The 26440-nt window shown below is 38.7% G+C and overlaps 1 protein-coding gene across 1 annotated transcript in view; it reads right to left on the reverse strand.

Moving 5' to 3' along the window:
* Positions 1–26440, reverse strand: part of MOCOS (molybdenum cofactor sulfurase) — a 226411-nt gene that overhangs the window by 77492 nt on the left and 122479 nt on the right. The window contains exon 5 of the mRNA XM_086742084.1: positions 22708–22784. Within this exon, the coding sequence (XP_086598210.1) occupies positions 22708–22784 (77 nt within the window). The remainder of the gene's footprint in view (positions 1–22707; positions 22785–26440) is intronic.

The raw sequence follows: 26440 nt of genomic DNA on the forward strand, positions 1-26440 counted from the left end.
CCAGGTGTTGATACTGGGTCCTTTGTTGTCTAACAACTTCATTAATGGACTAGACAATGGGAAAGCATACAGAGTTGACAAATCTGCAGATGATACAACATATGATTATGCTGCCATCCAGAGGGACCTTTGCAGGCTGGAGGACTGGAAAGAAGTACTTCATGAAGATCAACAAAGAGAAAGGAAAAGTACTGCATTTGAGTAGGAGTAACCCAGAGCACCAGTACAGGTCAGTGTCTGACTGGCTGGAAAGCAGCTTTGTAGAAAAGGATCTGAGGGTCCTAGTGGATAACAATCTGACCACAAGCCAGCCATGTGCCCTTATGGCAAAGAAGGTAAATGGTATCCTGAGCTGTTATTACACTGATGGAGGGGATCTTTTCCCTCTATTTGGCACTTGTGAGGCCACATCAGGAGCACTGTTCCAGTTCTGTGCTCCCCAGTACAAGAGATATGGATATACCGGAGTGAGTTTAGCGACGGGCTACAAAGATGACTGGAGCATCTCTAATAAGAGAGCTGTAACAGTTTAGCCTGGAGAAGAGATGGCTCAGTAGGTTTTCTTCACAATCTGTATAAATGCTTGAAGGGAGAATGTAAAGAAGATGAAGCCAGGCTCTTTTCAGAGGTATCCAGTGACAGGAGAAGGAGCAACAGGTACAAAAGGAAACACAGGAAAAAACTTTCCAGAAAGCCTTGAGCTGGGAGAGTTCTTTGTCTTCATTTCATTAAACAATGGTTTTAGTCCCTATGTGGGTCTAGAAAAGACATTAGAGACTCATTCGTTGACACGAGCAAAAGGCAAAAAGATCTACCTATTTACGCTGCTGGTTTAGTTTTCTAATGATGTATCTATTGTTCTTTCATATGGATACAGTGACTAACAGCTTTAATAACCTGTGAGCAGCCAGACTTGATTACAGCTCTCTTCATTGTATTATAAAATTCAGCCTCTTTAAATAGAAAGCAGTGTTTCTACATAGCTGGTCAGGAACCAGAATTCCTGTTACATATGAAACTCCAACATATTAAAAGGTAATTCTGATTTGAAATGCAAATATAAAGTGATAAAATTCCTGTGAAGTGAAAATTTTAAAAAAACACCACACATTTCATGCCCACGAACAAACACCTTTTCAATAATTTATCAACGTGCTTTTAGGAAGTACTTGCCGGGGCTGCTGAAGAGATTGCACACACTGGCCTAATAAAGTATCTTTCCATCACCAACTACATTCTCAGTGATGTAACTCAAAAATTCACCAGGTTGGTTGGCTCTGATTCTTGTAAACTTCTAAAGTTAGTTAAAAAACCACATTTCACTAATTACATTTTAACAGCAGTTAACAAGATGTATGAAAACTAATACCTTGTAATCTACAAGAAAACCAGATAAATCAAAATATTTCCACATTTTGTAGATAAAAGACACAATTACATTTATTAAAAAAAATCCCTCAGAATTGCACATTCCACAAAATGTTAAAAAATCATGAAAATTAAATATCAGGGAATAATTTGTTTAGTAAATATATTTCGGACCAATAACATCTGCAAGTGAAGGCTATATCAATATCATCAAGAAGCTTTGCAGAAGACTTAGCTCTTTCTAGAGTTATCTTTCTGAGATTTGGTAGACTCTCAGTTGTCTACAACACACAAACAGAAGGAAAATCAGTTTCTGGATTTGAGAACAGCTGTGAGGTTCACAATTCCTTGGGAATGTGCCTTATCACAAACCACCATGGCCAGTACTTGAGGGACAAGGAAGACAGTTGCCAAGTTTTCCTTCAAGCTGTATTCTACCAGGCTCATCAAATAGGAAAGAAGTTCCAATGTGGGCACATAAGGACTTCTTACAGACTTACCGGAAGAAGAAAATAATCTGTGTAAGATACCATCCCATAACAAATCACATGGTCCTTATGGATTTTCCACATTTTCTGGAAGAACAGCTTCAGTGTATAGAGGTTGCTTGGACACCTTGGATCATTGCTGAGTTAAGGGGAAAAAAAATGCTTTTCTGGAGGAAAGCACTTGCTAAAGTAAAGAAAACCACAATCTGAGACTAACGGAGTTTCTTCCTTCATACAGGAATTACTCCCCTATGGTGGACAGATTAACATATCTATTTCCTAGTAAAACCCTTCTACCAAAGGTCTGTAGGCCATGGATAACTGGACATAAACTACATTAGCTTTAAGGCTATATAAGTTGTAATAAATCCTGTAGAACTTCAAAATTATCATACAGATGTCCTAACATCTTTATCTTTCTTCATTTACTTTCATATGTCCTAAGCTCAGCACTAAGCACAGGTCATCCAGACCTGAGTTTCACCTGCAGCAGTTCACCAAAACCAACCTGAGGTTTTTATTTATATATTCACTTACTGAAATAAGTAATAACATATTCAAAGTCTTGTGATACCTTAGCATTGAACAGGCTCAATTAAGATGTAAATACTGGATTAAATTGCCACATTTACTCAGAGCAGGGTGTTATAATTTACCTGCAACATAACAGCACAGTACAGTAAATCCAAAGATTTCTGCTACTGCTAGTCAAGTCACACTGAGATACTAAAGATTAAAATAAATGAAAAAAAAAAGAAGCAGTAAGTACACCCGTAGCAAATTCTCAATAAAGGTATTCTCCCACGTCCTGGCAAGGGGAAGCTGAATCTCAGCACTTCTCTCTGCTTAAAAGCAATGCCAGCTGCTGCCTTCAGACAACGCTAACTGAGCCTGGCATTGCACTCAGCAGCCTCTGTACAGGAATGCCCTCCAAGGTCCTTACAAAATGCAAATGTTTTATTCCATCACCACTACCTGGTGGACATAGCAAACTGACAAAATCCACTGATTACATCCTCTGATGACAGACTGGTGATGCACATCTCCACAAAATCTTCCCTGTAAAGAACCACATGCACACAAACCAATACAGAAGGCTCATATATATTACAGTCAATGCTTACTCTCATTCTTTTCCCCCACACATCCACCCTTCAGCCCCAGAAATACATGATCCACACAATTTATCAAAATCTGTCAGTTAATATGCTTTATGCCACTCCTATCTAACCTCCCACAAACATCTATAGATCTAACGCAGGTACCTCAGATTGTATCCATTTCCTTCTAGGGATGCAGAGAAAGAGTAAGGAGACAAAAGCTACCGCTGCTCAACCAGCTCCTGACGGGGCAAGTAAGACCTGCAGCAACCTAGAGAACACTTCTCACTGTTCAGTGGAGTTGGGAAAGTTGGGATAAGGAGCTCATAACAGCACTTTTGTCAGACTTTTGTCAGACATACCCACATACCATCCTTCCTTACTCCTGTATTTTTCATCTGTTTTGGGGTGTTTGGTTTTTTTTTTTTTTTTTTTGGTAGAAGTATGTAGTGTTACACTGCCTTTGAGGTAGAAGGAAAGTATCAACGACGTTTCCCATCTTTTCAATTTCTTCCTTTTGGCCACCCAGGGCAATATGAGCTGAGGAGAAGTTTGTAAAAATTGCTCCTAATTCTTTCTAACATGAATACAAGTTACAAAGAATGAAAAGGTAGTCAAAGATTGTTAATGGGGAAAAATGGGAAGCAGTCTCTAAGTGTCTCCTCCACCCCATGCTGTAAAACAGATATGGGTGCTTTCTTTAACTCTCAAGGCATTAATACTGCTTCATAGTCATTCTGCCAGTTTCATTAATTGCACTTCTATTCCAATCATTTCATAAGCAGACTGTACTTAAAATCTGACTATTTCTCCTAATGTTTGATGTTTCTGACTCACATAAATACATTACGTTTGAACGCAGAGAAGTACTTTGCATGACAAATTTGAGATTTCTGCCGGAAACATTTGACTGAAATTTATTTTTGCCCTCCATCGGGAATAAGCCTCTACATTATTTGATTGTTATTCACATTTTGGTAATCGCATTACGAACCTCTACTAAGAAATGAAATGGCAATGTGCTTTTTTTTCCTCTAAGAGCAAACGTCTCCCTCCCCCTCCCAAAAGCACAGACCTTGAAAAAGCATTAGAAAATTAAAAAGCCAACAGAAATAAGTTGATGATCTATGTTTGCATATTCATTAAAACATGACATTGCTTAGTCACTGCTTGCCATTTAGATGATGCGTGGTGCTTGGGCAAGCTTAATGCAACAACGGGAATTCAGTCTTGTTTTTACAGGATAGGTGTAGACTTTAGTGGAGAGATTCCTAACGGTGTGCAGCTGTCCTAATTGCATTAATATTTTTAGGCCATAAACCACTTCACATCAGTTGATGATCTGACTTTATGTTGTAAATAAGACCACAGAGAAATACTAACAGATTTCATTTCTGGGCTTTATTCAGATCTGCCTTGATATTCCTCATTCTATGCAGCAGCTGCTCTACCTACAAGGCTTTATATTAAACACCACATGCCTGAATTGTTTACTGGAGTTATTTGCCCTTGGCATTGTTCGCCCTTTCTTTCTGTGTTGTTACACTCTTCTCTCCCAGAGACTTTCTCTATCAGTTCCCGCACTGGTGGAAAATTTACCACACTTTAACTCATTCTTTATAGCTATTATCAAGAAGAACAAGAAAGGATGACATAAAAATATCTTTGGGCTACTAAAACCCATGAGTCAAATTAATCTCTTGTTTCACCTCACAAATTGCAGCAATCTGTTAATTGTGCCCCCCACTGCTTTTATATTTTATGAGCATCAAATCACAGCAAGTTTTTTTCTCTCGAATTTGCTGAAAAAAACCAACAAAAACTACAATTAAACAAAAAAAAAATGCTACCTCTACTCCTACCCGTTTTAAGATCAGTTTTCTAATCTGAATATTTGATGTATTTCCTGCCACCTGACCATTTGGCAGCACTCGAGAATCTTCTTTGCTTTGTTATACCATCCCAAAACTCACATTGATTGTCTTTCCATCAACCAACGAGCAAAAAACCCTTGTTTTCCGTACTTGAAAAAAATATGAACATGAAGTCATGGTGCAAATGGAAACCCAGGAGAACACAGAGCCTCACACCCCAAGCACAGCTGCTCCACTTGACCAGTTGTGCCTGCGCTCAGAAGGTGAAGAGGAAGTTGTTGAACTGCACAACACGGGCACCTTTCCCAGCTGTGACCCAATACCTCAGGCTCAGCCCCATCATAGGACTGCATGTGGCAGACATAGGGCCCCACAAGACGTCACCTCCCAGTAGTGCCTCACATACCAGAACAGAAATAAGTGGTAAGATTTGATTTTTTTTTAAATTTTTTATTTCTACAAATAGATGAGCGGGGGAGAAACATAATGCAAATAATCATTTTGTCCACAAGCTCAACATAGACTTGGCAAATCCAACTCACTAAATATCAAATCGTATAATGAGATCTACACAAGTAACTCCCATGTAATGTTGTTCTGCAGCTGGGCTTGCATTGTAAGTATTTTAGCATATCACCTTTCTTTTTCCCATTCCATAAATTTCTATGCCGGATGTAGCCACTGGCCTCATCCTTTCATCCTCTGATTAGCTGGTGACAGATGCTGCTCCCCAGCTCTCTCCAACCACAACTTAGGAAGCAAGCCACATACCCTTCCCACAATCCTTTATGCTATACATACACTTACAGAATGACTCAAGATCTTTCACGTTGGAGAGTTAAATAATTTGGAGGCCTGTCAAAACCAGGACTTTGAAAATAATCCATCATATTTTAGCTTGTGGCAGTGTAAAAGATAAAGCACAGGTGCAAACCACACATAAAACTGTTACCTACATAGAAATGTTATTTTACAGGAGCAAAAATCTCAGAACATAACGAAAAAGTTATAGTTTGTTCTAGAAAACTCATGAAGTTGGGTCAAATCCTGCACATCTTAATGAAAATAGTTGCTCAAGTAACAGCAAAGCTGATTCAACCTTTTGCATTATCAGTGTATGACAGATGTGCTCAACTATCTAATTTGCTTAGCTGATACTTCTTTAAAAGGTTAAAAATTCATTCTAGATTTGTTATCAATGCAATGTCCACTAGTCATGTACAGCATATTAGTGGTAAAGATAGATAAGTGGCTTAATAATTTAATGAGAGTGATTAATAGAAATATGCCAACCCATTTAACTGGGTAATTATTATCTTTGCATTACATTTCTCACGATTTAACTAGCACAATCCAAACATCCACAGGAATTACACACATCAAGAGAAAGACATTCTGGAGTCTGAACTTCATTGTTTTTCTTAATAATTGGATGTAGCAGCAGTTTGACTGCCCAGACCAGCAGTGCATGTTGGCTAGCTCAAGGACCCCTCATTGATCTTTCACACACATGGTAAATAAGTCAGTATGACGGCAGCTTGCAGCCCCCAAATCCTTTTAATGTTTTTGTTCTTATTGAATCAAGTGGCATAGGAACAATTAGATTGTTCTCACAGTTTCTTTTCTGTTTTTTTTTTTTTCCTGCATTTCTTGAACACTGGTTTAATTCCCCTGGTGACTTGCTTCTAAGAATAGCAATGGCCCTGTGGAACAGCAGGAACAGGAGGCACCATGGGAATGCTTTAAACATGGCAAACACATACAGGAAAACACACATTTTGTGTTCTCCTAAGCAGGATTTTCAATCCACCCAAACATTCTTTTTTTGTTTGTTTGTTTGTTTGTTTGTTTTCGATAAGCAGAGACATGTCCCTAAAGGATGTCATCAATTTTTTTTAGTCTTGGTTCATGTGAGCACTCTTTTCTGCTGCTGAGCACCCTCCAATTCTGCGGATGTACTTGTGTGATAAGGTAATCAGGACTGCACTACACATTTAGGATTGTAAGAAACAACTGGTTTATAGGGTGGCACTTGAGTATTTTCTGCATTATTCTTCAAGATATTCTATGTAGCTTCTGTTTTCCACCCATGTCACCTTAATAGAAAATTATGGGAGATTTTATGTCTCAAATACCTTTGGACTCAACTCATGTTTTTTTAGATTATATTGATATGACATTCAAGCCTCTGCTTAGCAGCTTCTGTCAGACTACAAAGCACACTGTCTACAGAAGAGGCTATAAGCCAGAAGTGACAAACTCTCTAACCGTCACCCGTAGCCCTAACAAGGACTGGGAATTTCAGCATTCAACCACAGCGTTTTATGATTTTTATTTATGGAGGCTGAGGCAGATGAAACTTAGGTTAGTAGGTTGGGCTGCCAACTGCCAGAGCTCACAAGCAGATACACCAACTACTCAGCCTCTAGGCATCAATTCTGGACAAGATTTGGGGCGCATGACTGGAAATAGAAATACCTTAACCATTTAATCAGCAGTGCTGATGGTGAATTAGCATATCTTGCAAACCAGAGCCTAAGTGAAATCTAACTGTTTTTCACGTCCCTCTAGAAGATCATCTTATTTATGTAAAAATAAAAACTAGATATTCTCATACTGAATCAATAAAGACAGTGGAGAAGAAATCTAATGATAACTTGTTCTAAATGAAATCAGGTTGAAAAAATAGTTGAAAACACCTCCATGAACAGAGATGATCCTAGTTTCCAAAAAAACCCACCCCAACAATAACAACAAAAAACCTGCCACTAATGTGGAGATGAAAAAGGGAAAAATAAATGTGAGAAATTAAAAACATGCTTGGGAGCACTCTGAAGAGGCACTTGCCTGTTGCTTTCAGTTACCCACATAAAATTTCCTGTCTACTTCAGAAAACAACTTTCGCTTGGGCCCAGGATCTCTATTAGTTAGAAGCTAAGTTTCACTGCTTAACAGATAGTCACAAGAAGGAAAATAAACTATTGCTGTGATTATGGGATCTATATTGAAAAATAAACCCTTCAAAACAGACATCCTCCTCTGTCCCAAAACAGGCTCAAACACAACATAAGTGTGAGCATCCAACCTACCCTGTCATCTGCTGACTCATCTAGATTCAATTTGCTCCAATTTTTCTTTATACAGTGTGGAAAGAAAATCATGCCACTTTAGAGTGCTGCCAAAATTTATGAAGATTTATTTCTATAAATAAATATAAACAATAATATTGATAATATTCATATTGAATATTGATATAATAATCAATAATTCTGATCCCCAGCCTTGTCCTTTAATTTCTGGGATGAAGCTTCTCTATGATGCGAACTCCTAGCCATATTCAAGGAATGAAACTAGCTGAGTTATTGGGGTCAATACTCTGAAGATATTTCTCAAACCCACCTAGTGCGAGACAGTCAGGAGTGAACAGCTTTTTACATCTTAAAGGTTCTGCCAGTGTGGTTATGGTATCAAAACCCTTATAATACAGAGGGTTTAGACCAGCTCTTGTGATGATAGCTCAACCTAGTTTGCCTAGTGAAATAACTACATACAACTGAGTAGACCTTCTGCCAACATCACTCTACTGTAAAAAATGAAAGTCCTCGGACTGATGTAGTTAAGCTGAGAAAATTTGTGTCCATGATCTTGTCTCCCTAAATCCCTGTGATTTGATAATGATAAATGATAATGATAAAATGAATAATAAAAATCAATTGAAATTAGAAATCTGCTTATTCAGTCCTTATTTTTTAAAAGTATCTTTTTTTTTTTCATGGACTGGATAACCCAAGAAGTTTTTATTACATCTCTGTACCCTCAAATTTAGAAAGCTAAATATGTCTTTTATTCAAATATTATCTTATGGCAGAATTTTTCCTGCTTAGCACCATTTTTGTTGATACTTGTAAGAATATGATTGACATTAGCCTAATACTTACAAAATAAATTTATTTTTATGACTGCCTTAAAATTTTATGAGGTATTCAATAGTGAGGTAGTCAAAATTCAGGCTGATTTGGAAGTTTATATTTTAAAGGAGAAACTAGGTAGATATTTTAGTGTCTTGGGGTTTCAATTAATAATGTGAATAAAACAACAAAAGTAGCAATTCTTGCTCAAAACAGCAATAAAATGGAAATTTTAGCATCAACATGAGACAACAAACTCATGCTAAAAGATCATAAGCAACAACCAGTTAAACCAACCAATCTGAAATCTTTGTATTAAATTCGGTATAGTAGAGCATAATTTGTAGGATGCTTTAACAAAATGCTTGCCAGCTCTTTAAAGTGTAAAGATAAAAAGAAAAAAGAAAGAAGAGAGGAGGGGAGGAGAAAAGATGAGCAGAGAAAAAACTTACAAAAATATTTTTCCAGCTGGCATAGAACTGAAACTTTTGCAATTAAAGTAGCACACAAGTGGAGAACCTTTGCCCAGTGAAGCCTTATTTTCATGAAAATTAGGATGTGGATGAAAATGGGGGAATAGAGGATGTGATATGAATGAGCAAGTATGTGGATCTTAAGTCTGGAGTTTGGCTGAGGTGCACATATAGATCTAAAAGCAAAACAGATCTGTAATGGCCATTACAAATGCATGTAAACCTAGAGTAAAACAAGATTAATACTTATAGGAACGTAACATGTGAACTGTTCAAAATAGGTTCAAGGAACATCTACTTCATAGAACAGTGACATTTTACTTGAATAAAGATAGTCTGAAAAATGTAACTGTTAGAGCAGGCCTCTTATAAGCGTGACTCGTCCCTTGTAAAATGATTCAATTGTGCCTTGAAAAACAAACATTAGAAGACAGGTGCTTTTTAAAATACATTTTACCAGTAGCAAGTGTAAGAAAATATGCCCATTCCAACTAGGTGGATGAGATGCTTCTTAGTGCCTTGAATCCACAGGTTACCCGAACACACAAAGACTGATTTTTAAATACTTAATGACCTTTTGCTGGGGTAATGTAATAATCTGTGTTCTTTCAGTTCTACTTTTCCACCTCCACAAGGCTAGGCCCACCCCAAGGTAAATGGATGTCTCCAGGGAGACCGTCGAGGCTGGATGAGAGAAGAAGAGGCAGGGCTGACGGGCAGACTCCTGGGCATGAGTCCAAAGAGAAATTACCGGTATGTTCATCTGTGCTAGTGCCAGGCGTTTGATCATTTCACCACTGACCGCCTCTAAGTGTTTAAACCACAACTAAAGCAGCTAGAGCACAGGCATTGAAACCGTGTCTACAATGGCTCTATTGAGAGCCATTAAAAACTCAGCAAAGGTGATAGCGGAGGTAGACGTTTATCGAAAAAATAAACTGCGAGTGTGGAGCAAGTATTAAACATGAAACCAGTACTGTAGGAGGAATAGCTCTCCCGATTATATCCCGTAATTTCTTTCTTTCCATTCTATATTGATGGACTTAAAATCAGTGGACACTAACTACAATCATTACGTGATTTTTCAATTCGTCCTGTTCATCTGCAATGCATCACAAACTCCTTTATTCTCTTCTTCTCTGATATACACATTTCCACTAAAAGCAGTGTAGTAGTTCAACAAGAAGCAATCTTAGTGAGACAACAGGAAAATTTTATTTTGCCTTTATTGATCTTGTATTTGTTGATGTACTACTTAATGTTTCTTCTCAAATGATAGATTTAATACTCCAGTACATCTAAAAGCTTAATTTTGGTATTAGCAGGTCTCCCTTCAGAGGTGTAAGAAATGGCACTGTAGGACCTGAGGAAGAGAATGCTAGTTAACATTTTGCCAGTAGATGTCTCTGCTAAACACACGGAAGGGAACCTACTAAGTTTGAAACTTCAGCAAATGCAGGTGGCATTTTGCATCCTTCAGCTGAAAAGCAGGGGTAAAATCAACCAGGTCACTAGCAATTTCTGAAGACTGTTCTTTCTTACATAGTCACAATAAAAATGCAGTTTACTTAAAGCTAAATGACTCCCAAGTTAACTAAATATTAATTTTGTCTCATGGTATTATCTTACTGAGTAAGAAGAATTCACAAAAGGCTAAGCTTATGTATTAACATTCCTGACAGAAGTTCTGAATGTAGAGTCTTGGGGAAAAAAAAAACAACTTTATTCATTTGAATTCTAGCTTTTGTGAAAACAAGCAGTCCATTTCTACTTCCACCAAAGAACTTTCTTTACTTAATATTTCTCCTCAAACTAAAAAATCGGTATGTGGAAGAATAAATTCATTTTAGACTCAAATAGTACAGTACATGGTAGAATAATTACGCCCCACACAAAAGTTCTCACGTTTTCTCTAGATCTATATGTTATTTGTCAATGGTCTTATTTGAAAAAGCACAGCTTCTAAGCAAAGAAACTAATATTAGTTTCTCATAATTGGCACTTGTCGTTAACATACAGCATGATTTTCTGATTAATAATGAAGAAAAGATCTCAAAAGGCACAGATCAGCTGGAAAAGCATCTGCTTAAAATACACACACGTAATTAGGAGAGGACGTCAAAGAGACTTGATTACATATTTCATGGGTATGTGTTGAAGAGTGTAAAGCATTTGACTTAACCCCAGGGTGACTTCAAGAGGATTTACTCTGTCTAGTGTTTGTGATTAGCACCATATAATCTGGATCTGCTGGACAAATAGAGTTTTACACAATATGCAAATTTAATTTCACTTTAATTTAGCCCCTTTGGATTTAGCAGAAAATCTCTGTGTTGCATTAAGGGCCGAAACAACTGGATCTAGTTAGCTAGGAAATTAAAAATGTCATATATGAAATAAGGGAATCCTTGCCATGGTAGCCAGCATGCACTAGAACGGGACCTTGAGATCTGCTGAGGGATGGCTGAAGTGCACACCCCTGACGTCAGCCAGGTCTTCTTCCAAAAATGCCAAAATGCTGATCCCTTTTCTAATCACAGTGTGCTGTAGTTTTTCATATAACTAAAGTTATTTCACTGTCCTGTCAAGGCTCATTTTCCAGGTACATGTTGGTAAGAAAACTGTTCATGTATCAGTCAAGGAAATGGGAATCCACAAAGTAACCTTTTATTTCCTTGTTAGCATATCAAGATGTGGCAAAAAACAATCAGCCGTGTATTACACTGTTTAAAGTGTAATGGAATTAATTTATGTGTAATTTCCCTTTCAATTCCAGTTTTTAGCTGGAGAGATAATTCTTGAGTATTTCCTACACAGGTTTTAAGAATACAAGTGGCACAAGATTTTTTTTTTCTCATTTTAAAAGGATATTCCAAGGATAAAAAGAACCCTAACCTATTCAATCAATTTAGATAGCAAAAAGTCTTTGGAAGGTCTGTATCTAAGTCTAAAAGCCCTCATTTCTGTTCTCCTTTGAAATCTATGATCCCACAGGACTTCACAGGCTCTCTATCTCTTAGCAATGACAATGACAACTTTGTAGTGAAAATGACAGAAATTAATTCCTTCAGATCCTAACCATACCTGACACAGAAAATGATCTAGGGAGAAAGATATTACAGACAGAATGCACTTCTCCAAGATATCCTTTAGCTACGTACCGGCAATGCTGGATCAGTCTAGGAACCAGAGGATCAGAGCTTCATTACTCTTGACTGTTGTTAATATTCCTACAGACTTTATCAAAGAGTTACACTCATTACACCCATTCTCTTCTTACAATCATTCTCTCTTGATGCAGGCTACAACACTTTCCCCCACTTTGTTTATTGAAAGTGATAGATTTCACAATGCTATCTCAGGCAGAACAGTAAAAAAAAGGTAGGCCCCGTCCATTATTTCAAACTTGCCTTCCAAATACATTGTATGTGCTTGGCTGTACTGTCAGGCAGTTGCACAAGAGTGCCTCACCCACTTGCTCATTTTGTAGTACTGATTCTTTAATTGTTTCGATTCCATCTACTGCCATGAGCAAACAGATGCTCAGCTGAGCATATCTTTCCTAATAAATTAACTACAGTCCCAACAACGTCTTATTTTGATGCAAAAAAAAAAAAACAATTGAGCTTTCTTTCCTCCTAATCTGCTTTAACCAGTCATTTGAAAATGAGAACTATCACAGACTTCTCAAGTGAGCTGTACATACACACTCTTTCCATGAGACACCTTCTTGACTGGGACATTCTTACCTTGAAGATAGAAATTATTTTGCCTTTGCAAGATAGTTTTTCTGCTGTCAGACTGTGAGGCTTTCCATCTCAGAGAAAGCAACATCTACCTGAATAAGCTTGGATTTGAAGCATGAAAAATCAGAAATCACCCACAGAGTAATAGACAAATGGAAGTTTCCCAAATAGAAAATCTCGTACTTCATGCTCCTCAGGGTTCTTCCAGCACATTCCCTTATTTGCTTTATTGGTTTATTTCAAGCATGAGAATTGTAGAACCTGCCCTGCACAACACAAGACACAGATCTTGGGAAGGTAAAAAACCCAAAACATTACTTCCACCTCAACTAATCTGACAGTTCAGATTTCTAGTCCCAAAGGGATCATTAGCAGGAAACTTATTCAAAAGTAACGTCCCATACCACACTAAGCTAACATCTAAGTTCCCTTAATAGAAAATGAGAAGAACTGGTATTGCTGGCTAAATTTCCAAAGAACATCAGAAGGATCAAAATATTGAAGTACTGTCTGTTCCACTAATTGCAATGAGAATCCAAATGGTCACTTCAGATGTACGTGCTGACAGCAACATAAGATAAATCCGAACTAGAGATTAAATGCAGATGTGGAAACACATTTAGTTACCTACTCCCTGTTCCCCTGAAGATTAGTATCTATGTGATTTAATAAAAGTCAAGTAAATTTCATGGTCAAGGAAAGGAACTCAAGTCTCCCAAGTCCTCATCTAGCTCCATGGCCATTACATCAGCCTTCTTTTCATGGCCCCATTGACTTCCATGGGAGCATTCATAAGAATGTCCACACAGATGAGGCCCTCACAGTGAAATGCAGCCTCTTGTTGCAAATCTGAAAGAGAACAAGTGCAGGTAATTACTCTCAGGGGTTCTGATTCATCAGTAGGTCAGGGTGTAGTTTCACAGCAACCATCTGATGTAAGGCAGAAAAAACTTCTTTCTTGTATTATCCCATGTGCAGTAAGGTGCACAGAACTGCAAGAAAATTAGACTGTACAGTTGATGTTCACATCAGTAAAACTTTGTTCAGTAGATGATCTTAACAGGAATGAAGCTCCACAGTTTAAGTCAGGGATAAATAGGATTCACATACAATGTAATTAAAAAACTATGCTGATTGCTTAGTCATTTGCTGTACTACTGTACAAAACATCAGTCTCTGGTTAGGAACACAATGGTTTATTATGAACTAAATAAACAGAGTAGATAATGGTCCCTTCCAACTCAAACTATTCTGATTCTATATAGAAATAGATTAATCACTGCAGTTTATTAAATTTTCTCCCATATAGCTTTCCCGGTTGTGTACTACTGTATACCTTTCCTGATTTCAGTGATAGGGAGAGAGAAGGCCCAGGATTTTATCATTCTTTTTAAATCACCACCCACTATCTTGAAGAAATCGAACAACTAACACATGGACAAACTCTACTCTTATCAACTCATTAACAACTCTGATTTATAGCTACCCCAGCTCTTATGTTACCAATCATGGTTAGAAAAAAAAAAAACAGAGAAAGAAAACAGGCAAGAATCTGCAACTAATGACCATACTCCTGACTTAAAGCCTGTATTTGGGAATGACCAGTGTAAGAGTGCACTTTGTTGCTCCTCAGGATCCAGAACAATAGTTCTTATAAATCCACTGGCTCTTTGGCATTTCTGCTGGCTTTAGTAAAGCCAACACTGTGACCTACAACACAGGAAAGCTGAAGATACTAACATGTTCAGCAGCTGTCACGTTCCCTGTGCAACTGCTGTTCTTCCTGTTTCTTCCCCATGTTTGGCTGGTTTTGGTTTGGTTGTTTGGTTGTTTTCTTCTGTAATGATTTAACCAACAGTTAGATGAAGGTGTATAAATCATAGCAAAAAAAGCAAAGCACATACTGTGATCTTAATTATTGCTGTTTCCAATAACTTCAGAAGTAATTCCTGATATACAACATGAAAGTGTAATAAGTAGGACACCCAATCCTTATGACTAATCTCTTCTTCAACTAGGGACTAAACCAGATGCATAAAGAAGGATGGAAGAGCAAAGGCAGGCACAGGTCACACTAACTGGCATACAAGAGACTCTTCTCCTGCCAATAGGGTGGAGTTAAGGTTTCCTTAGTGAGAAAAACAAGATCAGCGAGTCCAGCATCCTTTCATGTGAAAACACATAAAGCCCCCCAAAACAAAATTGTCTCATGTTTCTCCTTGTGGTCTTTAATAATTGAGCCCTGTAATGTGCACATCCCTGCCAAAGGAGTAGTTCTCGGTAACTGCAGACCTCAAGAGCTCAGTTATCCCCGGATGAGTGACAAGCCTGTCAGTGCTGGACATTGACACTCCCTGCCATTCCTTGCCTTAGCAAGCCACAGCGAATGCAAGAGCACCTGCGGTGATCCCTCAGTTATTAGCTGCCCAGCTTCCTCTTCCCAGAAGTCTCCCAAGCAAGAGAAGACTGCTGCAAATCTCTCCCCTGTAAAAACACTGGATGCCATCAAATGCCTTCACCACAGAAGTCTTGCTAATGCTTTTGTCCGAGCACAGGACAATTATCTGTGCCAAGAGTATACTTTCTTTCAACTGTGCCACACTTTTTCTTCATCAGCTCAGCTTCTAATGAAGACATTTTTCCCTTCTTTTAGTTCCTAAGTGGCATATTTTTCTCTCTAGCTGTATTATGCAAAAACAATCAAGACATTTATGTGCTATACTACCTCTGCCTGTGTTATCTCTACAGGTGTGAGGAATGACTGTGACATTTTTTGTCCTTTCCTAGGCCTCTTCACAGATTAGGCGGTTTGTGAATGCAATTCACATCAATGTTAGCAACTGCATATTAAAAAACCCCAAAACGTAAAAGCAGTTTTCATTTCCAGAAAGAAACCTTATATACAGATTAAAGTCTGCAAAGGCAGCCCTGGCAGGATTTCTTCTGGCAACTCACTTTTCAAAGCTTCTCAAATCATGCTCTACCTGTTCCGCTCTGCTTTCAATGGTACAAATGATGTCTAGTTTGCATTAGTCAAGTCACAAAAGAAAGCTAAGAAAATCAGCAATAATAGATTGTAGTAAATAAATAACTGTCTTTCTAGTTTGTTCTCTAAACCAAATTTATCTTGAGATAGAAATTTAAAATCAGAAACAGTCACCTCACTGTCCACAACAGGAGAGGAGAGATTTTTGTCTTCTGACATACCAGTGTGTACGTCATTATCCACAAATCAGAATACCTTTGGGTTTTAAGTTCTTATGCACTCTCTTCACATTTATAAGTCAACCTTTTCTTCCTGATGCCAGAATTTAAAATTCCCTCTCTTCAGTGCATCCATATTTTCATATTTAGAGTGTGGATGAAGCATCTTCTCCTTACTGTGAACTTGTCAAACATATTTTCTCAGAAAAAAAAACACAACAATGCATAACTGTCTCTCAAGTAGTCAGAGAAGGTGTTAATTATGAGCAGTGAGGTGAGGAGATTAATCCAAATTGCCCAGGTTTCTTTTACGTTAAAGTTTGTCTTGTGGCAAATGGCTGGCATAGAGAAAGTAAAATTTTAATAAATGATGCATTCACTCTCTTAAATGAAGGGAAGAATCTCCCTCTAAAATGAAGAATTTCATAAACCTTGACCAAAATGGAGCATCCACTTCCAACACACCTATATATCACAAGCCAGAACACATGCATTAATGTAATCTTTAATCTTATGATTTTTAAAAGAAAATCCATTAAAATTATGAATGAAAGCAGCACCAAGGATGAAAACAATAAAATTCACAAGCACCACGCTCACGGTCTAAGTTTAGGTGACATTCCCATACAACGGCAGAATGCAGTCATAAACTCCACAGAGAAGAAGAAATTCCAGTAATTCCTGCCAATCTGACTGAGGAGAAAATTCTTTTCTGGCCCCAAACTGGATGACTTGCATAACCTAAGTGTCTAAACACAACACACATGAGAATCTATGCAGTACCACTAAATCCGGGTTGCATCCTATCACTGGCTGCAACCAGTCCTTGATTCAACAGAGGGTGGTAAAAACAATAACAGGGCAAAATACAACTCAGAAGTCCCAAAGACAAAGTTAAAAATCAAAGTTAGCCTCACCATTCAGCATTTTGCACTGTATTTTACTTCGGCTGTTGTATGCTATAATGGCTTTTATGAACATCAAAACAACCTTTACTCTCCAACAACCAACCAAGCATCCATTGAATTTAAAAAAGACTTTCAATTAATCATCCTTAGGAGACTCAGTATGCATTTTAAAATTTCTTCCAATACATATTGTATTTTCTTGTGAAGAGAACTAACGCTTCCTGAATAGACTTTATAATTAAAGTACTCCTAACAGAATCACAAATTATGTATCTTAGTGCCATTTGTAAAACTGATAAAAAATTACTAAGGAAAATACATACCAGCTAAAGGTTAAGTTTAAAACTCGTAAAGACACAAGACCTCTGAAAATGGTTTGCATACAAACACACATCATGATGTAACTCTGGCATGAAATATGCCTTGTTGTTAAATGGAAGTTGAGATAGGTCAAGAAATTAGTCAGATGATACCAGACTCAGAAACAGATCTCAATTTTTCATGACTCTGTCTAATGCTGAAACTCTGATTTACCTTCCATTAGTGATCTCCCTCTCCATCTTCAATAATTACACCAGTACAATCCAGCTGCACTATATCCCAAAAGAACTTCAGCAATGCTTTTATTACACAGAAGGACACAATTTGTTTATTTTGCTTGTTTCTACTCCAGGCTATTTCCAACCCAGAATGAGAATCATTGTTTGTGATCGGGTAGTGCAAAGCAAGTATTCCAGGAGCTACAGCAACGTGAGATTCAGAAGTGGTTCACATCTGACAGTGCATTTTGCCACTGAAAACTCTGGCAGTTGAAGTGGAAGAAATATGCATAAAGTGGCTTAAAACAAATCTGCTGTCCTTCTGGATTACGAAGTGTTTCTACAGCGAGCGATGGCTTTGTTGTATACACACAAATGCCAATAATCTCTGTTCAAAAGGAACAGAGGACCTTTGACAGAAACGAAATAACCAGCAAAACTCCAATATTCTCAATGATGTGCAAGGGAAAGGATGGTGAGGGGAAAATGGCAATTGCAAAGCACTGAATCTCTTGGTGCACCAGTCTTGCCAGGAGCAGATATATTCAATGCCTACAGAAATTGAAGAGCTACACATTCGGAAAGGTAACAGTACTGCTCTGGACAGCATGTACCGCTTTGCCGCTTGTGGTGCTACAAGGCCCCCAAGCAGCCTTGCTCTCCCAGCCAACACAGGAGAGCTACCAGAAACATTGACAGAGCTGAAGAAGCTGGAGTCACCCTTCACACTAGCTTTGATAAGTGGACACGCAAAATGTATTTTATGATGGAAAAATCCAAACACAACCATAGCTGTACCACATTCTATTTTCACTTTTGGATGGTGCTTGTTTTATTTATCTTCTGTATGATTAAATGCTAATTAAAAAACATACTACACAGAAATTTTTGTGCTTACATGAACATACACATAAGCATAACCACATAAGTTTTACCATGAAGGGAGATGTTGAAATATCCTACTTAACTGGAACACAAGCTTAATTAACCTGGGGTCACAGATAATGGTGTAGGACCATCTTGACTTTGAGGAAAACTTGTGGACCACGTGGTGGTTAAAATCCTTTAAAAAATTCCATTCTTCTTCCACCATGGGTTCCTGTAAGTTACTCTCGTGTCCTGTAGATGTAAAGAGGCAGTGCTAGCAATTCTGCCTTTCAGTGTGACACTCCAGAATTTGACTAGAGACCACCAAAGTACCTAGGCTACACAAGCCGTGCAGAAGCTTAAAAATTCAACTATTAGTCAAAATTATTTTTTATTTTGTTTTTCAAATTTCTCCTCAGTACAGGTTTCTTCTCATTTACCCTTTCAGCCTATATTTTTCTCATCTCTCTTTACCTTTCTACATTTTAGGACAGTGGAAAAAATACATTTTTAAACTGAAACTAGAAATATTTCTCAACTTTTTTTTTCTATTAATGGACTATAAATCTGAAAATTTGAAGCCACATTCACATTTTTTTACATAGCGATTTTCAGCTTCAAACAAACTTGCTGTCTAATTATAACCGGTTCTCCCCTGAACTTCCTTTTCTCCAGACTAAACAACCTCATTCCCTCAGCTGCTCCATGTAAGACTTGCTCACTAGACCCTTCACCAGCTTTGTTGTTCTTCCTTGGATGCACTGCAGGACTTCAATGTCATAGAATCATAGAATCATAGAATGGTTAGAGTAGGAAGGGACCTTCAAAGGTCATCTAGTCCAACCCCCCTGCAAGGAGCAGGGACATCCCTGACTAGATCAGGTTGCAAAAAGCCCCATCCAGCCTGGCCTTGAACGATTCCATGGATGGGGCATCCACCACCTCTCTGGGCAACATGTTCCAGTGTTCTACAACTCGCATTGTAAAAAATTTTTTCCTAATATCTAATCTAAATCTACCTCCCCCTATTTTAAAACCATTACCCCTCATCCTATCGCAACAGGCCCTACTAAACAGCCTCTCCCCATCTTTCTTGTAGGCCCCCTTGAGGTACTGGAAGACTGCCATCAGGTCTCCCCGGAGCCTCCTCTTCTCCAGGCTGAACAGCCCCAACTCCCTCAGCCTGTCCTCATAGGAAAGGTGCTCCAGCCCTCTGATCATCTTTGTGGCCCTCCTCTGGACCTTCTCCAACTGGTCCATGTCCTTCTTATGTTGGGGGCTCCAGAACTGGACACAGTACACAGTACTCCAGGTGGTGTCCTTCTTGTACCTAGGGGCCCAAAACTGCACACAATATTCAAAGTGTGGCCTCACCAGGGCTGAGCACAGGGCGACAATCACTTCCCTACTCTGGCTACATTGTCTCTGCTACAAGCCAGGATGCTCTTGGCCTTCTGGGCCACCTGGGCACGCTGCCGGTTCATTCAGCTGGCTGTCGACCAATGCCCCCAGGTCCCTCTCCAACCACTCTTCCCCAAGTCTGTAGCATTGCATGGGGTTGTTGTGACCCAGGTGTAGGACCTGGCACTTGGCCTTGTTCAATCTCTCACAATTAGTCTCAGCCCATCGATCCAGTCTGTCCACTTCTCACCACATCTACAGAAGTGTTCTAGCATTCAGAAGATACAAGTCCATAGCTCTTCTCAATGTGATGAAGAGTGCTGTAAAAAGCCTTTTAATGATTTTATTCAAGCATACTGATAAAATATATGGTGTTGATATGGTCAAATGCATTTTTTTATTAATGAGCAAATAAAAGAAGGCACCATATTCCCTTCAAAGTAGTATAAATGCATCTGCTTTGCTATTTGAACCAGTTAGGCTTGGCATTGACAACCAACAGGAGGTTTAGATGGCTGAGAAATGCATTTGCTATCATCAACTCTCCCGTTACAGCAGGCAATATCCTACCTATTAAACCAAAGTAGTTAGCCCTCTTTACAAGGGAATGTGTTTGTTTAAGATTGCACATTCTTCAGAAACATTTTATACTACAAGAACATCTACTAAAAGTTGGTTTCTGATCCCTGGTCTCCACATGGAGCATCATAAAGCAAAACATCCTTACTTTTTGGGGCTTAGTCAGATTCCTTTTGAAGCAGATGAAAACTCTGCTATTGATTTCCACATGAGCAAGACCCCAAGCATCTAACAGGATACTCCTCACAGAAATCTTGCTCTGTGAGGAAGAAGAAACTAGAATCCTTCAGATAAATCCTGACAATGAAACTCCACAGACACTAGCAGAAACTGTAACAGCCTGAAAAACACAGCCAGTGTCTCTCTGGACTCGGGTATCTTCTACATCATGATGCACTTCATGCCTTTATATAGAAAATCGAAGAGTCCACTGGAGAAGGGAGGTTCACACTCCTGATTAACTGTGCAGATACATGAGTACGAAACACTTATTTCATGAACATATTTTGTTAACCTGGCACACTCCACATGTGGAGGCATGCCATGGTACAAGCCTCCTGCACAGCCAGTGGTGCAAACTTCCCTGGCCATGTGTAGTCTTCTGCACCTTTCAGGAGAATCACTGTCCCATGGCAGCAACCACAGACAGGTGGTGCATTTGGGGTACTGAGCCAGACAAGCAGCAGTCTGTCCTGGAGTCAACAAAGCACATGAGTGTCACTCTTCACATAGAGCTTTTGGCTTGAAGATGACCTCAAAGTTTTCTTTGGGACTTTAGCATTAGCTCCATGTTAAGGTCTTCAAAGATATTCAAATAGTGGGAGCCACTGAGAAGCGCTTCAAAGTCATGAGACTCCCTAGCAAGCTAGAAAGCCTGCACCCGCCTCTTATCCCAGGGTACCTGCCCTTTGCTTGCGGAGATGAAGTCATGGTAGTAAATGTGCCATGGAAATGATCTTCCTAGATAAGTCCACTGCAGAGACACCTTTGCCAGGTTTGTATTAGTTTCCCAAAGTTAGTGTGATTGGAGAATTGCAGATCCATAAACCACAGGCAAGATCAAGATGGCAGGCTGTAAGCTTGTTTATCAATCTCAAACGTAGTTAGCTCTGCACGTAGCCACAGACTCAGTCTACTGCTCAAATATGCCCTGAGTAGTATCTGGAAAGGTCTGTCTTACACTCTTCACAGCTCAACATTTCCCAATCTGCATTATAATATCCTCTGCCTGGAGGGAAGATAGCCTTTGGTTGTTAGAGAATCATAGACTAATTTAGGTTTGACCTGCTGAGGTCATCCAGTTCAACCTCCAACTCGAAGCAGCAACAACTTCAAAGCCAGATCAGATTGTTCAGGGCCAAGCCCAGTTAAATTCTCGACATCTCCAAGGATGGGGATTTGACAGTCTCTCTGGGCACTTGCTCCAGTGTTTGACTGCTCTCATCCTGAAAAATTATTTATTTATGCCCAGTCAGAATTTCTTTTGTTGCAGCCTGTGACTGTTGTCTCTTCTTTCGCTTTGCACCTCGAAAGGCACGAAGTGCACTACAGTCTCACAATCATGTCCTCTTCTGGGAATTTCCATAAGACTTACAGTGCTAAGTTACATCAAAGAGAGAACAAAATGAGAAAAAAAAAAAACCCAGCAACATAATGCTGCTTTCCACTAAAGTGTGCCAAAGTATAGAAATAAATGAACTGCTGTGAAAACTCATAGTCTGGAAAGTTTGCTGTTTGAAGACGGCTACCTGCACAGTGGGACTGTATTTCCTATTTAACAAAAAGCCTTGGGGTGTATTCTAAACTCTCTTTTTTGGTTCCCCTCTTAATTAGTATTACCAAATGGCTTTTCTGCACCAGGTCGAGTTGCCTGGTCCTCACGCACAGCAGGAACTGTTACTGTATCAAGTCACAACAGGATGTAGCTCAACTACTTTCTACTATTATTTTCCCATTGCACTTTTGTGAGTGTGGGGCAGAGTAGATATGCTCGATGTACTCAAGCCTTGCATGTATATTTGTGGAGAACAGTCTGCGTATTTTGTTTTTTTTCTAAACCAGGCTGGAATAATCCAACACATAAAGACTTAGACAAACCAGTTAACACTGAAGTCTGATCTTCACATTGATGAACATGGATAATCAATCTAGAAAGAAAAATCAGGCTACAGGCATAGGAAATATGATCAGGCTTGTGCTCTGAGTATAAATCTGGAACTTCACTTTTCAATATTAGAGTTATGTTAACTGACCTGTGAGTTTTTCCAGAACATCAAATCCATGTTTCAGAGCAATGATATCAAGAAAAGAGACTGTGCCATCTTCAAACCTAAAGAATGGAATAAATGAGCACAGTAAACAAATCATGCAGCTACGGTACAGACTTTAAATCTATTTTGAGAGTTACTATTTTATATTCAGTGAATCTAACTCACAGAATGGGAACTCTTCCCTTACGAATTCATCTTCCAGTCTTATAGTGTCCTATAAAGTAAAAATATATTCTTCAAATCTATAGAGGCTCATATGAACAGTTGCTTGCACAGTGAAAGTTATATTTTCCCCTGCGTTGGCTACTTGAGGGTTTCGGATTTTTAGAACAATGGGTAACAGTTATGTCTTATGAGCTAATGTCACAAGGTCCTAAGTTACCTTCTGACAAGGTGTTTGCCCCCTGACTCCAATGTGATTACATCTAACACAGTTGAGTTAGAAGGCAAGAAGAGACCTTCCTTATCTGGAGCAAAGAGGAAGATCACTACAAGTCTCCTTCCACGTGCTCTTCCCACAAATTAAAAATAACTGACCTATAACAAGGGCTCTAAACAAGGATGGGGGAAAATATACATCCCCTACCAACAACTTTTAATGGGAACCCCAAATGAAAACAAAAACGCTGGATTTGATGAACTACTGCTGCCATTCCCACAGTTCAGAAGGAGAAGGTGCAGCTCCAAGGTGGGGAAGTATTCAGGAAGTGGTGCCCAAGAGAATTTGAAGGGGGCAGAAGGAACACCATATCAAGCATCAAAATATGTTTTATTTAGGCTTTGTGTGCATCACAGTCCACAAGAAGTTTTAAGGACTGATCATTCAGCTTGCTTGCATCACGACAAAAGGGAAGGCAGAATAATGCTGACAACTGATGAAGTCAGAACTGTACAGAACTCACTACCATCATGTAAGGCTGAACCTGGGGTCACAACAAGTCTCTAAGAAGGAAGAAGCTGTCTCCAAAACTGTAACAGTTAATGCTGGAAATGAACCACCAGCAACAACCCCAAATCTCATGGTTCAAGTTCAAAAATAAGCTTTGACCATGAGGATGAGACCTTCCCAGTAACCCGGTGTTCCTTGAATCTTTCTCAGAAAGGGCTGATGATGTCCACATTGAAAAATACTTTACATGCACGCATAATAGACAAGAAAATAGGGGATTACTTTTTTTTGATGGATATATCTTTTTTTTCATAATGCATGTAAAAAGCTTTTGGTGCCACAGTTAAATATGTATTGTGAAAATGCTCAAAGGTTAAAAATGTCAGACTCCAAATGCTTTTTCTTTAATAAAATAAACTTCAATAGAATAGCATAAGAGATTTCACTTCTATACTGACTTTTCTTACTTATTTGGTGTTTCATTTTTCTGTAGTTATCAAATAATTTAAACACTGCAAGTGACACTGTCAGGTGAAGGACATATAAAGCTTCCAAAAATATTTGGAAGTTACATACGAAAGAATAAAGCAAGGGAACTGTGTATATATTGTAATACATCTAACTGGGATAAAGAAGACAGATAGAGGCAGCAAATATGGTATGAGAAAAGCAGTGGACTGCCACAAGGATGAATAGCCCAAAAGAGACGGCTCATGCTCACGTATTCCAACATAAAATAGACCAAAGACTCCTTCTTCGGAATTTCTGAATCTTGCCTAGTAATAATTAATAGCAAAGTCTACCGGCCCTCAACTTCAGGCAAGAAACTTCACTGGTTGTCAGTGATTAAATTTAAAATGGGCACTTGTGATTCAAAAGAGACCTAACACCAGGAATATTTTCACAGAGACCTGTGGACCAGTATCTCAGGGAAGCAATGCTCTTGAAAAAGCCAGAAAAGTGGGAGGAGGAGGAAGAAGAGAAAAGACAGAGGCAGTGGTTTTGGAATTAAATGCAGAAAAAACATTAAAAATTTGCATTGGCTGCAGGAAATGTCACAGTGGTCAACACAGAGAGATTACAGAAAGGATCTGTGAGGGGGACTCGATTTGCCCTGCTCAGTTACTGGAAATGGCTAGCAAAGCAAATAAAACACTGGAAACTAAAGACCTGAGCAGAGACACTGGCACTGAGCCCGTCAAGGAGACTGCACAGCCCTCAACAATCTTACCATTATCAGAATAGAAAAGCACTTGAAAGGGCAACAAAGGTGTCAGTCTAGATCTTCAAAGGCCTCTGACTCTTGCCTATAGTAAAAGAGGACGTAAAAATTGGATTTCTGTTCATTAGATGTGATTATTAGCTAAGCAGACAACCGCAGTACATCTATTGCTAAGCAATGGAAGAGATGTGTGAACCATGTTACCGTTCAAAGACCTTAAAAGATTTTCATGGAAATAGTCCAGAGCTTATGAATCTCTTTCTGCTCAGAAAAAAAAAAAAGTAAACACAGTTGTGGGATTCTGATCAAATATTATGCTCCAAAACAGCACAATCGTTGTGGCAGTACATGCACTCTGCATTGTTTTGTCAGATCCATGATATTTATTCTTTCTGAATTACAAAAAATTTGTCTGCTAGGACCTCCATTGCAAGAACCAGAAGCCATAAAAGAATAGAAAATAATGCTAAAAATATTTGCTCAAAGATATGTGCACATCTCTCTTTTTACAAATTTTTTTTTACTATTGTGCAAAATTCCTCTCTTGTATTTTGTATGTTCATATGGTCCCCTCTATTTCTACATTACCAACTTTCAATTTCTGATAAAGGAAGCACTAATATTTAGTTATTCCTATAATATGCATATTTATACTACTTCCAGTGCACTTGACTCTCATATACATTCTTCAGATTTACTAAACACCTGATATGCAATTTCGCATAAAGCTGTCATCTCCCTCATATTTCCAGTTATCAAATTGAACATTTTGCTTTATCCCCAGCAAAATTTACAGGAATCATCTATAAACTCTGATATTTAGTAAATTAAGCCTTAAGTGTTATAGCAATTTTACTTAGTACCACGGCAAAACATGACACTATGAAGGGTAGCTATTCCCTTCTTGGGACACAGAGCTCACTCCCAGAATATTTAATTGTATTTAGAATTGAGACCAAAAATGCTTTTGGCATTGCAAAACATCGACTTCAACAACTACTTTTCTGTTTGATGCAATTCATGCTTCAAATAAATTGTTTCCCCACTCAATGGCAGTTCCAATGTTAGAATAATCAGTTTGGGATGAAGTGCATTTGAATGCTAGTCTAGAAGCCATTTCCTGACGTAATAAAGGCTTTGCAGCTGATGATGTATAAAGGATACTTACAAAGCCTAATACAGCAGAATACTGAGCCAAGAAACAGCAAGCTTATCTCTCTTATCTAGTTCTTATCATTGATCCCACGTAGTCTTGTCTGGGATGTGCTCAGTTCCTCAGCTGACTGCATTTGTGAAAAGCTGATAGCATTTCACATCAACCTGCTACCTGGCAAACTGGTTAAACAGCTCGTGCCGTAATGAAAAACAGAGCAGGCTGCTTACATCTGTCAAGGAGTTATGAAGCTGATGAGCTGCTCTTCTTTTCTGCATCATACAAAACCTCTGTTTCTAGAAGCAGCAATTTTTCCTTTGAGTCACGAGAGAAAACTATTGCTTACACAGAGAGGTCCCACTTTAGGATCCTCCTTTGGACGGAGATAGGCTAGTATTTCTTTGAATCTTTGCTCAATTGGTTGTTGTGACACTTCTCTCTTAGGCTTCTG

This window comes from Chlamydotis macqueenii, chromosome 2, assembly GCF_036417535.1.
Source record: "Chlamydotis macqueenii isolate bChlMac1 chromosome 2, bChlMac1.mat, whole genome shotgun sequence".
Taxonomy (NCBI): Eukaryota; Metazoa; Chordata; class Aves; order Otidiformes; family Otididae; genus Chlamydotis; species Chlamydotis macqueenii.